The 15,965-nt window shown below is 37.5% G+C and overlaps 1 protein-coding gene across 1 annotated transcript; it reads left to right on the top strand.

Moving 5' to 3' along the window:
• The first annotated feature begins 7,190 nt into the window (after positions 1–7,190).
• LOC142632837 (metalloendoproteinase 5-MMP-like) lies at positions 7,191–7,754 on the top strand. The gene has a single exon (XM_075807164.1). The coding sequence runs from the start codon at positions 7,191–7,193 to the stop codon at positions 7,752–7,754; it is 564 nt and encodes a 187-aa protein (XP_075663279.1).
• Positions 7,755–15,965: the final 8,211 nt, after the last annotated feature.

Raw genomic sequence — 15,965 nt, 5'->3', positions numbered from 1 at the left:
CCTTCCCCTAACCCCCTTAAAGTAGGCAAGAAAGTGGAGCAGGCTGACCCGTGTACTCAACACAAAGAGCCAAGTAGCCCCTTTGCATATGGATTCGGACCACAGGCCTAGAATTGAATCAGATGATGAACAAGGTGGCAAGAGGCAGTGTATGGATATTTGTGAAGTTGAAGAGAAGGAAAATTTTTAAGTGGTGATTGGTCTCCAGCACCACCGCCAGCAATGAGTTGCTTAAGTTGAAATTGTCGAGGGTTTGGGAACCCTCAGACATAAGATAAACTAATTGCTTTGGTTAGCAATAAAGATACCAAATTTTTTTTCTTAATGGAAACCAAAGTTGAGAAAACTTCGATGGAAAGAATAGGGTGTAGGATACGGATGACAATGGGACGGTGCTGGGCTGAAGGATGGGGTCTTCACCCCCACTCCTCTTGATTTTGTCTTGCCTCATTCGTGCCCCGCCTCGCATGATGAAATTTTTTTTCATACCCCATCTTTGCCCCCTGGGGCTCTGCAAAACCCCGCCCCACCCCGTGAAACTCTACTTGTTGTTGACTTGCCAACAACTATTACAATTTTTTTTTTAATGAAACATGTTTCATTGATAAAAATATACTTGAGATTACAAATAAATTTATCCGACCAAATCAAACTAATTTTTAGCAAAAACTGAATAATATTATCCAAGTATTTTACAAGACAATATCACAATAAAAACAAAAATCTCTTAGTACAAAATCAATGATTCAATAGAATATAAATTTTTTTCTAATAAAGATGAAAGAAAATGTTAAAATTGGTACCTTATTTCCAACCTTGCTAGAGAGAAAAAAGAGGCAGAGAACCACGTTGGATAGAATAAAATAAATTGATAATATATTTTTTTAAATAGTAGGGTTTAAGGGTGTGAAAATTTTAAAATGTAACATTTATCAACGTAGGGCGTGGCAGGGATGGGGCGAGGTGGGTCTAAAAAGTCTATACCCATCCCTGCCCCGCCCAGTGATGTGAGGCTAAAATCTTGCCCCATCCCCACCCCACCACCTTTGTGAGGTGGGGAAAACCCGCATGGGGTGAAGTAGGGAGGGGCAAGTCAAGCGTGGCCGGGGCAAAATTGCCATCCCCAATGTAGGATGTAGTTTAATAATATTTTGTGGTTCCACATGTTAACAGATGGGGAGGCCTAGCTTTGTTGTGGAGGGAGGAGATCAACTTGGATATTCAAACATATTCTAATAATCATTTTGACACATTTATAAACCATGGAATGAATGATGCCTAGCGGTTCATAGGTTTCTACAGAGATCTTGACACTGCTAGCTGGGAAAACTCTTGGTATTTGCTTAGAGCTTTGAGTCAACGAAGTAACTATCCATGGGTGGCCATGGGGGATTTCAATGAAATATTGTTGGCAGAGGAGAAACAAGGGGGTTTGGATCAGCCAGAACTTTAGATGCAAAGTTTCAGAGATGCCTTGGATTTTTGTAGGTTGAAGGACTTGGGTTTTAATGTATTTCCCTTTACATGGTGCAATAGGAGACTGGGGGATCACAATGTATGGGTTCGGCTTGACAAGGGTATTGCAACGATTGACTGGATTCTTTGCTTCCCTATAACCAAAATTCACCATTTGGATTGTTTTCATTCAAACCACAAACTCTTGGATTCTGAATTGAAAAGACTCTATAGGAAAGGGTGCCTGTTCCAGTTTAAAGCTATGTGGCTTAAGGATAGCTCTTGTGAGAGTGTTATTCAAAATTCTTGAAAGCGATCCAAGCATTCAGGTTTGGTTTGGGGTTTTAACCGAAACATCAACTCTTTTCAGGAAGGTCTTAAGGTGTGGAACCGTAATACATTTCGGCATGTTTGAAACACTTTGTAACGTAGACTTAGAGAATTGGAGACTGCTGAGGAATCCGGTGAGTATCAAACCAATCCAGGCATATCCATGAGCTTCGGCCTAGAATTGAGAAGCTTAAAAATAGGGAAGAATGCATGTGGAAGCAAAAATCTAGATCAGATTGGTTGAAAGAGAGGGATCAAAATATGAGGTATTTCCATTGTAGGGCTTACCAACGAAATAAAAGAAATTACATTGTAGGTTTGGAGGACGACGCAGGTGCATGGTTGGAGGATGAAGGCCAAATGGGAGAGTTGATTGAGGCATATTTTGGGTCTTTGTTCTCTTCATCTCACCCATCGGGCTTTGATAATATTCTCTCGTGGAATCCAACCCTCAGTCATGGAAGACATGAATGAAGTCCTTACCCGTGCGTTCACTGCTAAGGAGGTGCAACAAACTCTTAAACAAATGGCCCCCACCACTGCCCCTAGACCCGATGGTATAACTATAAAACCTTTTAAAATATTGTGGGTGATGATGTGACTAAAATTGTCCTTGATGCGCTTAATACAGGAAATGTTCATGAATCTCTTAATTCTACTTTTATTTCCCTTATCCCAAAAATAAAAAACCCATAAAAAAGGTTTTATATTTTAGACCTATTAGCCTCTGTAATGTGATTTATGAATTAATTTCTAAAGTGTTGGTGAACCGTCTGAAATTAGTCTTACCCAATATTGTTTTTGATTCATAAAGTGCCTTCTTATCAAGGAGGTTGATTATGGATAATGTGCTAGTGGCTTTTGAGACATTTCACTACCTTGAAAGAAAGACCCAAGGGAAACTAGGATATATGGTCCTAAAACTTGACATGAGTAAAGCATATGACATGGTGGAATGAATTTTTTTGGAGAAAGTAATGAAGCATTTGGGATTTGCTAACAGTCTGGTTAAAATTGTTATGTCATGTATGTCATCTATTTCTTATGTTGTCCTTTTGAATGGTCAACCAGTGGGAAACATTAAACCCACCAAAATCCTACAACAAGGTGATCCTTTATCCCCTTACCTCTTTTTTACTTTGTGCTCTTGGTCTACAGAGCTTGTTGAAAAAAGCTGAAGTCAATGGTGAGATTAGTGGGGTTTCCATTTGTCATAATGGTCCTAAAGTTTCCCACATGTTTTTTGCCAATGATAGTGTTTTATTTTGTTGAGCAAAGGAGGAGGAGTTTCAAACAATTATTGATTTGTTATTGTTGACACCCCATTTTGCAACCTGCATTTAACCTCACATGGAGGGTAAAAGTGTAATTTTACCTTGAAAATATGCATCTTAATTCTGGCCATTCAATCCTTAATTTCATTTCACCAAAATGATCTTGATGTTGTAATGATCAAATCAACTGGTCATAAGCCCTTATCAGACCATCATATTGAAAGTTATCATTAAATTACATTTTAATGGCCGAAATGCAATATCACAAATTAAGTCTGACTATATGTGATTATAAAAAATTGATTCTAATTGGTTATAATTATAATCAATTTGAGATTAATGACGTGTCATTATTTGATTGGCTAAGACTACATTTTATAGTAAGGTTGCACATAATTAATTAGATAGTCAAATATTAATTATTCAATGAGTAATTTGTGCAATTGTCTTTTTAATTAGGGTAAATTTGGAACTAATTAAGTTTGACATGGGAGTGATTGGAGCCTATTAATGTTAATTGGAAACTAATTTAGGAGCTATTAATGTTGGTTGTCCTGAAATTATTTTCTAACAAATGATCTTTGCTCACTATTTCGTTGATATTTCTCAGAATATTTTGAATTTGTGAATAAGGTTAATTTTCCTAGAAACTAGACATCTGGGGCTTCAATTTGAGTACAAGAATGAGATAATTCTAATTAGAATTGAGTAAGATATGATTTTTTGAATTTGGCTCTACAGGCAATTACAATAGCTATAGGAAAACCAATTTTGCTTGCTTCTTACTCCCACCAATCTCTACATTTAATGCACCAGATTTCTCCAAAGTCTAAAATAAGGTCTAGGTTCATGATTCTTTTTGATCCTTTGTCAACCCTAATGACATTCCATTCGTATATTCTCCACCACTACTATATAAATCCTCCATCTCTTCCATTCCAAAGCACACAAAAACCCCGTCACTTCTCCTCTCTTGAGTTCTAGTGAAGTAGAGTAGTCTTGTCATATCTTGGTCAACCTGAGACTCAAGGTATTGAGTGAGACTCACTCTCCCTCTCCTATCTATTCTTTTCCTCCACTCTTAGGACCTCCACCAAGAGTCTCCTCCCCCACCATATGGATTTTGTATGAAAGTATAATCCCTTTCCCTTACTTGTTTTCTATGTTGCCATGATGAGAATTTAAGATTAAAGCATGATCGTAATTATTTAAATTCCCTTAAATATGTTTGAATGTTCTTAAATTTTCTTATGTGTGCTTCACATGTTCTTGGTTGTTCATCACATGTTCATGCATAACACTAGTTTTGATCTTAAATCCCCATAAAAAATATGAAAAAGATATTTGTTTTATTATTCTTTCAAATCCTTGAATCTAGGATAGCACCATCCACACACATTCCCTAAAATTTATTTTTCAATCCAAATTCAATGCTTAATAAATTGAATTAGGGCTTATCACATGCACACACATTAAATTCAACATGCAAATTGATTGACATATTGGATGATATGATATGAATGTTGACCACTATAGTCTAGAAGACCGGTTTCACCAAGCAAGGTGGGTGCCTAACACCTTCCCACCTTGTAACATAGCCTCCGAGCTTAGATCAAGGGTTCTTAGATCAAATACTTATCCATGTAATTTTCAATTTCTAGATTGTAACTAAGAAATAAAGCCATGTACTTTATCTTAGATTGTATCTAGGACCAAAGTCATGTAATTTCCTATGATCAATGTAAATTCAATTTCAAATTAATTACATGAGGAATTTTTTTTTTTAATTTTGGTTTTCTTATTTTTTTTAAATAATTAAATAAGTGGCGACTCTATTGTAAAACCCTTAATCTAAAGGGGTAAACATAATTAATCAAAACTCCATTTTGAGAGGCAATAACACAACTTCAGCCATTCACATGGGTTTGGCCCAACATCAAAAAACGGGCCGAGGGCATGGTCTCTCACAGTTATCTATTTATGAAAGAGAGTCAGGGCAGAAAATTAATAGAGACAAAACCAATATTTTCTTTAGCTCAAACACTCAACCTCAGGTTCAGACTAATATTCAGTAGCTTCTAAGTGTAGCTGCTATACATCAATATGAAAAATACTTAGGGTTGTTTGGTTTAGTGGGGCGATCTAAGAAGCAGAGTTTCATTTACTTAAAAGAAAGGGTTTGGAGGAAGCTTCAAGAGTGGAAGGAAAAAATCCTTTCTCATGCAAGTAGAGAAGTGTTGATAAAATCAGTAATCCAGGTCATTCCTACCTACACCATGAGTTGTTTCAAACTCTCCAAGGGTCTTGTAAAGGAGTTGGAGGTTTTGATAAGAAATTTTGGTGGGGGTATAATGGTGATAGCAAGAAGGTTCATTGGGAGAAGTGGGAGAAATTATGTAAGGCTAAAGAAGTAGGGTGTTTGGGATTCAAAGAGATAGATAAGTTTAATGACTCTTTACTGGCTAAGTAGGTGTGGCGTATGATAAATAATCTGAATTCCATATGTCATAGTGTTTTCAAAGCTATATTTTTTCCAGACTGCTCAATCTTATAGGCAAAAGATTCAACGGTTGGTTCCTGTGCTTGGAAAAGTATCCTCAGCACTAGAAATGTGATTCGAAAGGGTATGGTATGGAGGATAGGGAATGGTCAAGCAGTTAGAATTAAAGAAGACAAACGGCTACCGGTTAAGTCATATAGAAGTGCTATTTCACCCCTCACATCTATCCAAACCGAAACCAAGATGAGCTCCTTGATCAACCATGATCTTGGAGTTTGGAAAATAGAGATGGTTGAGAGGCTCTTCCTTCCCCATCAAGCTTCCATGATCCTAGGAATCCCCTTAAGTTACAGATTGCCTCCTGTCCATATCACTTGGGGTCCAACTCCAAATGGCATGTTTTCAACTAAAAGTGCTTATAAGATGCTTGTAGCTCTTGATAACTCTGGTTCTGCAAATAGCTCTATTTCGAACTCCCAGCAGCAATTTTGGAAAAGGTTGTGGAGCTTGAGAGTTCCTAACAAAATTCAACACTTTGCTTGGCGAGCCTGTAATAATGCCCTTCCCACAATGTCTAATCTCGCTCATTGGCATATTAGTTCCTCTGACATATGTGAGCAGTGCAAGGTGGAACCCAAGGACACCCTTCATGCTTTGTGGCGTGTAAAGAGTTGGATGTAGTCTGGAGTTCATTATCCTGGGCTCATCTTGCTGCACAAGTTTGCCCACGAAGCTTTAACGATTTATTGGATTGTTTTCTAAAAGTACAGGAGGACTTCAAAAAGGAGATATTTATCATGGTGGCTTGGACAGTTTGGAATTGTCACAACGCTCTAAAGTTTGGCCACCTAACGCTTCCAGTGGACAACATTAGCTTAGGAGCAAGGTTGTTGCTTTAGGAGTACTTGTCAGTTCAAGATAGTCGAGGTCCCCTCCGCTGTTGTTCTTCATAAGTGGCGTCCCCCAGAGTCTCCATTCTATAAAGCCAACTTTGACATAGTGGTGTTCAAAACATGATCCTCGGCAGGTATTGGAGTGATTATCTACAACAGTGTAGGAGAGAGAAGTAATTGGAGCTTTATCAATGCCAATCCCCTATCCACTTCAATTCCTGTTATGGAAGCATTAGCTTGTCACAGAGCAGTTCTATTCACAAGAGAAATCGAGCTTAGAGAGGTGGTCTTCGAAGGAGACTCTGCTGTGGTTATCCAAGCAATCACCCTAGGCAATTCAGATTCACTAGAGTATGGAAACATTATTGACGACATCAGGATTTTAGCTGCTGATTTTAATTTTATCTAGTTTTGTCATGTGAAACGCAATTGTAATGTAGTTTCTGATGTTCTCGCCAAAAAACCTAAAGATACTTTGAACTTAGCTGTTTGGCTAGAAGATGTGCTAGAGGATATTGCTTATCTTCTTTTGTTTGATGTTCCTTAGGTAATGTTTTTTTTTTTCCCGAGCCGTTTTGGTCTAGATTCTCAAAAAAAAAAAAAAAAAAAATTACAAACACACACACACACACACACACACACACACACACATATATATATATATATCATTTTATTTCACTTTATTCACATAGAGGAGAAAGGTTTATATGTGTGTGTTTCTTGGAGACAACTATAGCCATGGCTACAAATCTCTCTCTTCTTTTATCAATTATACTTCTCCTTCTCGTAATACAGCCTATTAGAGGACGCTCTTTCAAGTCCCTCCAACATCTTAAGGGATCTCACAAGGGCCAAACAGTGAAAGGACTGCATGAGGTCAAACACTATCTAAATTTATTCAACTACTTAAAGTTAAACCACAACATTGGTTTAAGCAATGATCATGCTAGTGTAAAAGACAAGGATGAGTTTGATGAACATTTGGGATGCGCAATAAAATCTTTCCAGAAGAATTTTCTACTCAATGTTACGGGGAGGATCAAGTCTAGCACCCTTGATAAAATGATAACACCACGGTGTGGAGTAACTGATCATGATGACAACATGAGTCTGAATTATGCATTGTTCAATGGAAAGCCAAAATGGGAGAAGAACTATCTCACCCATACCTTTGATTCAAGTGTCAAGCCTGAGGTAATACAAAAGTTAGGACCTGCAGTGCAACAGGGTTTCAAGAATGGCTCAAAAGGACACAATTTACATTTGTGGAGGCACGACACGGTTCCAAATCTAACATTGTGATAGGATATTATAGAGATTTCATGGAGATGACTAAGCATTTGATGGACTCCGGAAAGGTTTTAGCTCAATATTTTCCACCAACTATGGGAAAAATGCACTTTGATGCCAATGAGAAAAGGGGTACCATGAGAAAGAATATTTGCCTTTTATTACAAGTATGGTTTAAAATATGCTGGTATAACTTGTGCCACAGTCTTGATAAGGATTTATCACGCCGCTTTGGAAATAAACTTCTCCTTCCAACCCATCACATGCTTAGTTATTTTTTCATGGAGCTCCTTGAAAGTATTCACCTTGGATTTGCCATAAGTCATCGGTAAACCAAGGTATTTTTCATAATCAGTCATTACTCTTGCCCCTATCATCTGTTAGATGGCATTTCTCACTTTCGGCTTGGTATTCTTGCTAAACAAGAGAGATGTTTTTTGTCTATTAATGGCTTGGCCCAAAACAGCTTCATACATCCACAAAAGATTAAGTAATCTCTGGCATTCCTCCATAGTTGCTCGACAAAATAAGAGGCTATCATCCATGAATAAGAGATGGGAGATGCACACCCCGTGTTGGCTAGACATAATGCCTTTTATATTGTGATTTGCGTCAGCTTTCCTTAAAAGAGCAAGTAGCCCTTCAACACAAAGTAAAATCAGGTATGAGGAGTGGATCCCCCTGTTTTTTCCCTCGTGATGACTTGATGAAACCTTTTGGCTCCCCATTGATCAAGACCGAATATGAAGTTGTAGTTAGCGTCTCTATAGCCATGTGAACCCATCTAGGATCCAAGCCAAGCTTCAGCATTATCCTACACAAAAACTCCCACTCCATCCAGTCATAAGCTTTGCTGATGTCCAGTTTAACCACCATTTGCCCCTTCTTACCCTTTCTTTGATTCCCTATCATGTGTAGTAGCTAATACGCTACAGTTGTATTATTTATAATCAGCCGTTCAGGCACAAAAGCGCTCTAAGCATTAGATATCACTTTAGGTAACACAAGCTTCAACCGGTTAGCTAAAACTTTAGAAAGAACTCTAGATACAACATTTCTAAGGCTTATGGGCCTGTAGTTTGACAACTTCTTGGGGTCTTGTTTTTTTAGGATAAGCACAATATGAGTATAATTCATCTTATGCAACATGTGACCTAAATGTAACACTGAAAGAACTACTTCAATAACATCAGTCCCAATAATACGCTAGAATTTTTGAAAAAAAATGGGACATACCATCAAGTCCAGGAGACTTGGAGGGATGCATTTGGAAGAGTGCTTGTCTATGTTGGGGTGATCATGTGTTCCACTGAGTCCAAGACTGTCTCCATATTCACAGGATTGGTCGAGGTAAATAATTCCTAGTAGTACTACTCAGCCACTTGGGCTATTCGATTCTCACAGGTACACCAATCACCATTTTGATATTCGACTCCAAATATATGGTTCTTACGGCAGAGCTGACTAGCTCTTTGGTGAAAGTACTTAGTGTTCTTGTCTCTCGCCAGTAGCCAAATGGACCTTGACCTCTGCCTCCAAAAGAGCTCATCTTGGTGGAGCAGTTTATTAATGTTCGTTTTAATGGCCTTGATTGTAGGGAGTTGTTCAGGGTCATTCAGTAGTGATAGTTCCTCTAGGATCGTTTTGTTGCTCATGTAATTCAGTTTTGAGGCTACCAAAGGTAGTTGACTCCACTCCACCAAAGCAAGCTAACACCTTTTAATTTTTTCAAAAAGCCAAAACATCAAGCTCCCAGTGCTTGTCTCACTCACCCAGGCTTAACGGACAATGTTCTCACAATCAACATGAGAAACCCATTTTTCTTCAAACCTCTTAGGTACTTTTTTCCTTCTTCTCAGTTGGTCCGGTCTTGTTATGTTGATAAGAACAAGTACGTGATCGAAATAGGAGGCTTGGATATGAGACACTTTAGCGTGAGGAAATAGCTCTCTCCACTCTACTGATGCCCATGCCCCGTCTAGCCATTCCTACACAAATGCATCTCCTGGGCGATCATTGTTCCTTATGTATATATTCCCTTGGAATCCCAAATCTACAAGCCCACAAATTAACAAGGCACTGCAGAACTCTTGCATCCATTAAATAGGCTTTGGTAAACCTCTTTGTTTCTCCCTTAAGTGTAGTATTTCGTTAAAATCCCCACAGCATAGCCAAGGGACATGTTTTTTGTGCTCCTCTGGCCACCCATAAAACCCTGTCAACCTCCATGTGGGATGGCTACCATTGAGGATGAGGGCGTCTATATAGTGTAGCGAGTAGGTTTGGATGTGCCGGTCTTCCTTCCACAGTAATGCTAGTCCACCACTTTAGCGAACACTAGGTACAACAAACATGCAGCAGTATGGTAAATCAGCTTGTATCTGCCACATCTCTTCCACTAATTGTTTTGTCTCCATTAGAAACAAATCCTTGGGAGCTTTTTCCCTCACAACGTAGGAGAGAACATCAATAGCACATTGGTTCCCAAGCCCCTGGTAGTTCCATCTTAGGATACTCATTGGGATCGATAGGGCTGGTCTACAACCTTCACTGTTGAATAAGGTTCTGTTACAATAGGTACTATGCAGTTAACTACTGGCCAGTTGGTTACTATCCTCGGTCTCCGTTCCATACTTAACAAGACCCTTTTTGTTTCTACATTGATGGAAACCTTGAGAGTATTGGTGGTGTGTGTAGTGGACAGGCGGTCCACTTTTGTCCATTTAGCTTCTTTCTCATTGGCTCTTTGTATTTTATTTTTTAGTGAGTTATGTGTCTCCTCACATGACAGTCCCCCTAGTGTATGTGATGCATGTTCTTCACTAACATAGTCTACTGGGATGCTAACCAGGTTTTCTTCTAGGTTTGGATGCTCTAGTCCATTTATAATTTTTGGTCCCACATTCCTCTCATTTTCGTATTGAGTAGCATTTACTACAGGGTTGGTCGTTATCTACTTTGATGAGACAAATCCTGAAATATTTGCTTCCAATTTAGTTCGTGTTGATGACTCTAAGAAATTGACTTCCTTGGAATCTGTGTGTATCTTTCCATTACCAAGGTTGGTATGGTTTCCATTGATATCACCTGTCTGACGTGGAGTAGTGTTGTGGGCTATTTGTGGTGGACCCCTAGTGTTGTTTGGAGTTGTTTCTGACCTTGGTGGTGGGCTAGATCTCCTCTCTGACCTAAAACTTCCTCCCGATGTCCCAATATCATCCTTCTACCGAAACCTGCCTTAAGCCACTCCCCATAAGGTGTTTCTTTCTGGTGTGGGTCCCTCAGTGTGGAACACTCCTTTGCCTCGGGATCGAACCTGCCGCACTAGAAGCAGAGGTCAACTAGCCTCTTATACTTGTAGCCAATTCGGATTCTATCCCATTCGGGGTTCAAGATAGAACCACCTCGGCGAATAGGTTTATCAAGGGGAATCTCCACCATAACTCTAATGAAATAGGCTTGATCAGATGTGAATGCCTTGGTGTCGACCTTGACCACTTGCCCCAACCCGTTCCCTATTTCCCTACCAACCACCTCTGAAAGAAGATCGAAAGGTAAACCCTAAACTTGCACCTATAATGGAAGGGGTAGAAAGGTAACCGACTTCGCTGTTATGCCCATCTCCCATCTTCGAAGGGTAACCCACAACAACTGGCTTTTCATTGTGAATTTAAGCTGAAACAATCCCTCTTCCATGTCAACAATCTTCAGGTCAAATCCGAGTTCCATACTGACCTTAACAAACTCTTGGCAGCTCTCTAATTGTAAAGTCGGGTTGTGAGAAAACACCCAAGTAGGCTCAAGGAGCATTCCTCAAGTATTTTTCCCTGTTGAAACCTCCCAACCATGACAACTTCTCCCTCATCCTTCGTCAAGTTTATTCTTTGAATCCTATCGATGACGTCTGAGTCTATGGTGATATCGAAAAATAGTACAGGAACAGAGATAGCAGATCTGTGGTTGAGCAAACAAAAGGTTTTAGGTCTCACTCAAAAGCAAGTGAGAAAGGAAGGCTCACCCTACGTGAGAAAAAAAAATGTTGTGAAGAACTACTTAATTGTAGCTTTGATGGATAGAACTAACAATAGGACTATAGTATGTACATCATTTGGACACTATTATTGAATAGCTGCAACTATACTTGAGGTTGCAATAGAAGTTAAGATAATCTTGATTCACAACAAAGAAAACTCCAAAATTATCATCATTTTTTTATTTTTATGCTCAACGCTCATACCAATACCACACTACATAGTAGTCAGAAATTACAAAGAAACCGATAAATTATTATGGCTAAAACAAAATAAAAAAACACCTAACCTATGGCATGAAAACAAAAGGCTATAAGTAGGTGTATATGAAGTAGCAGAAGTGCAGGAGGTGAATGGTAAGTGGAAATACGAAAATTTTTGTGCTTTGTGGAGGGAGAAAAGTTTGGAAACAATGAACCCAAGATAATAAAGAGTCTTTATGCTTTAAGTTTTAATATGGTGCTTCAGAAATGTTCTAATACAATGAATCTAAGGAAAAAAAAAAGAGTTCTTATCTTTTGAATGTTAATTAGTCCTTATCTATGATGTGAATTTTAATAAGTTCTTATCTTTTAAGGTGAAAATGTTCTCCCACATGAGTTCTATGCTTTTATATATAAATATATATTGATTGATTTGGAGGATGATGAGAATAAATATGCACAAATGATATGTACGTCTTTGCATTTTTTTTTTTTTGGGAATTTCCTATGAAGATACGTCCTTATTGAATTATTTCAGAATTTCCTATATAAGTATTTTCAACATTAAGAACACGTTTGGTAGACTGTAACGGTAATTACATAAAAATATGAATAGATATTACAAGGAATACAAAATGTTGTAATGTAATGCCTATTACTATTCATTTGTTTGGTAACAACACAATAATAGAATTCTAAAGACAATGGAATGAAAGAATTTTAAATCAAACATTAGATATGAAAGCTTAGATTTGTGTTAAAAACACAAGAGCTGTTTAGACCCCAAATAAAAATTACGGCTCGGTTGATTTTACTCTAACTTATCTAAGTGCAGAAACAAGAGTAAATGAAGCGCAATAAATCAATACTACTCTAGTGCAAAAACAAGAACAACAAACAATAAAAGTAAAGCACAAGAGTAAGGGAAGAGAGATGCAAACACAAGATAACAAGTCGATGTATTATCGAAGAAAAAACCAAAGAACTTAGAGAAAAACCTCTCCGCCGCCCTACAAGCGGTAAATCGATCCACTAGACAATAAGTTGGGATACAAGAATAGCAAGAGACATTCCAAGTTTAATCTACCCAATGTACCTAAGCCCTCCAAGCTCCTACTCCAACAAGGCTTCTCGAAATCGTGTCTTGTCTAGCTTTCCGGATCCTGCAATACGCCTGATTACATCCGTCAAGCCTCATCGGCTTCTTTTGGCAAATCCCCAAAGATTCCTAAGCTCCAAAACACTCTTTACACTCTGAAAATGTGTTGGTTGTGTTTGGGTACAAATCTCTCAAGGTATGACAAATCTCTTAAGCCTAATCTACCCAATGTACCTAAGCCCTCCAAGCTCCTACTCCAACAAGGCTTCTCGAAACCGTGTCTTGTCTAGCTTTCCGGATCCCGCAATACGCCCGATTGCATCCGCCAAGCCTCACTGGCTTCTTTTGGCAAATCCCCAAAGATTCCCAAGCTCCAAAACACTCATTACACTCTGAAAAGGTGTTGGTTGCATTTGGGTACAAATCTCTCAAGGTATGACAATGGGAGAGGGAATGAGAAGAGGCTACAATGATTTCTCACTAAGGATAGGTAGCTCTCTCTCTAAAAGATGGGTGTGTGTGTGTATTGTTGAAAACCTATCTAGGGTTTTTCTCTCTGAATGACCCTCTCATACTTTTGTGGGTAATGAGGGTATATATAGTATGGGTGAAGGGTAAAAAAGTCACACTTAAAAATCCTCTAGGCAGAGAGTTTCACGGGTATCTCGCGGGAAGGCCTTACCCGCGAGACACTCGCGAAATTGACAATCTGGCACAACTCTCTAGCTTCCAGTCATGTGCTTCTCACATGCCCTTTTCGTGGGAACCCTTCTCGTGAACTTCTCGCAAGCTAGTCGCAAAATGCACTGATCTTCAGTGGCAACGCCACGTACAACTTAGGATGTTCTCAGGAACACCCTAACTTGAAATTTTTTTTAATATATATAATAATTAAAAAAAAATTTATATTTGATCTGTATCAGGAACACCTTCAACAAAATTAGGAACACCCTCAAATTTAAAAAAAAAATTTATTTGTTCTACTTTCAAGCAAAAATAAATAAATAAATAAATAAATTTGTAACAGAGACAGAGGCAAGCTCACAGATTCTCAAAATAATAATAAAAAAAAACCCACGATCACATTGCTCGCATAGCAAACCAAACCCCAATATAGATAGAGCAGACCAAACCCCAAACCCCAATACAGAGCAAACCAAACCCTATACAGACAAAGCAAACCAAACCTAAGGTCACGTCGCTCGCAGCTCGCTCGTCTTCATTGTTGTCATCGTCGCTCATCACAGATCGCAGACTGAGATCGCAAAGCTGCTTTAGTGCTCGGTGCTCGTGCTCCATCCCTTAAGGTATTTCTCTCTCTCTGACTCTCTCTCTCTCTCTCTCTCTCTCTCTCTCTCTCTCTCTCTCTCTCTCTCTTTATTTGAATATGAAATGAAATGTATGAAATGAAATAAAATTAAGGAATGAGAGTCTATCTCTTTATTCTTTAAGAGTCTAACCTCTCACTCTTTTGAAGTGTGAGTCTGTAATTGGTAGCTTTATTATTATTTTGCTTTTGGCCTTTTTTTGACTTTTTAAATTTGGCTTTATCTTATTCTTATCCATTGGTGTTGGTCAGTGTGTGTTGGTGTTGGTGTTGGTAAGATATTGATTGTCTTTTAGTGTCATGTGTATTATGATTTGTGATTGTGAAATTTTCTGATTGACAGTTGGCTATTGTGATTGGGGGCATTAGGCATGAGGCTTGTACCAATGTGCTTCTCTATTGAGTGGGGTGGGGGTAGATGGGCACATGGAGCCGGGTTACACTTCTTTAATTATTGTGCTGCACATGAGATGTGTAATGGCTGGCTCTTTTAGTGTAATATGCATATGAGGCTAAACAATATAACAAATTAAAACAGTATAATTAATGACAAACAAATTAAAGCAATATAGTTTATTGTTACGCTAAACAACAATAATTAAAGCAGTATAATTAACCAATACATTGTAAAAGACAAACAAATTAAATTATGTTAAACTAAACAACAATTAATAATTTTATAATTAATGAAACAATAATATAACAAATTATAGTTTATAAAAGACAAACAAATTAATGAAACAACTAAACAACAATAATTAATAATTTTATTAATATTTCAAATGAACTTATAGTTTATTGTTTATTCTTTTGCTAGAATTATGGACAAATATTTGATAAGAAAACCACGTACCCAAAAAAAAAAAAAATCTGGGAAAAATTTTTAGGAACACCCTAGGAAAAATTCCTGAAGCTACCACTACTGATCTTCAATTAAGCTTGAGTCTTCACCAACTTAATACTAAACCCAATACAATAAAGCCCCACAAAAATACAAGGAAACAAATTTATGCAATTACAACACTTTTTGTCATGGAATAAAGCCAACATAAAACATAATTGTAAATCATAACTTTACAAGATATATTTAAGGAAATATCTTACTCATATAATTATATTTCCTATAAAATAATATTTTTGTTTAAATTTGAAAAAGAGATTCCTTCTCAAAAAAAAAAAAAAAAAGAGATTAGTTTTTTTTTATTTTAATTTTCATAATTGTATTTGCATATGGAAAGTATGTTTATTTAGAAATATATTAATTGCTGAAATTAATACAACTACTAAGGAATAGCTATTACATCATTTTTTTTATTATATAAGGTAGAGATTTTACTCTTTTAGAAATGGATGGTTATTCCTCATCTTAAAGAATAACTATTATAAGGAATGACTATTCCCTGTAATAAAAACATAACCAAACTACTGAATAGTTAAACCATATGAATAATTATTATATTACAGTGCCTATTACAGTTTACCACATAAACCCTAGATACCATGGAACTAAGATTATGCTTATATATATATATATATATATATATATATATATATATATATATA

Source organism: Castanea sativa, chromosome 4, assembly GCF_040712315.1.
Source record: "Castanea sativa cultivar Marrone di Chiusa Pesio chromosome 4, ASM4071231v1".
NCBI classification, from domain to species: domain Eukaryota; kingdom Viridiplantae; phylum Streptophyta; class Magnoliopsida; order Fagales; family Fagaceae; genus Castanea; species Castanea sativa.
Note: the sequence above shows the minus strand (reverse complement) of the source record. Positions and strands in the feature narration are given on the sequence as shown.

Excerpts from the sequence above, each read along its gene's own strand:
- LOC142632837 (XM_075807164.1), top strand. The coding sequence starts at position 7,191 with ATGGCTACAAATCTCTCTCTTCTTTTATCAATTATACTTCTCCTTCTC.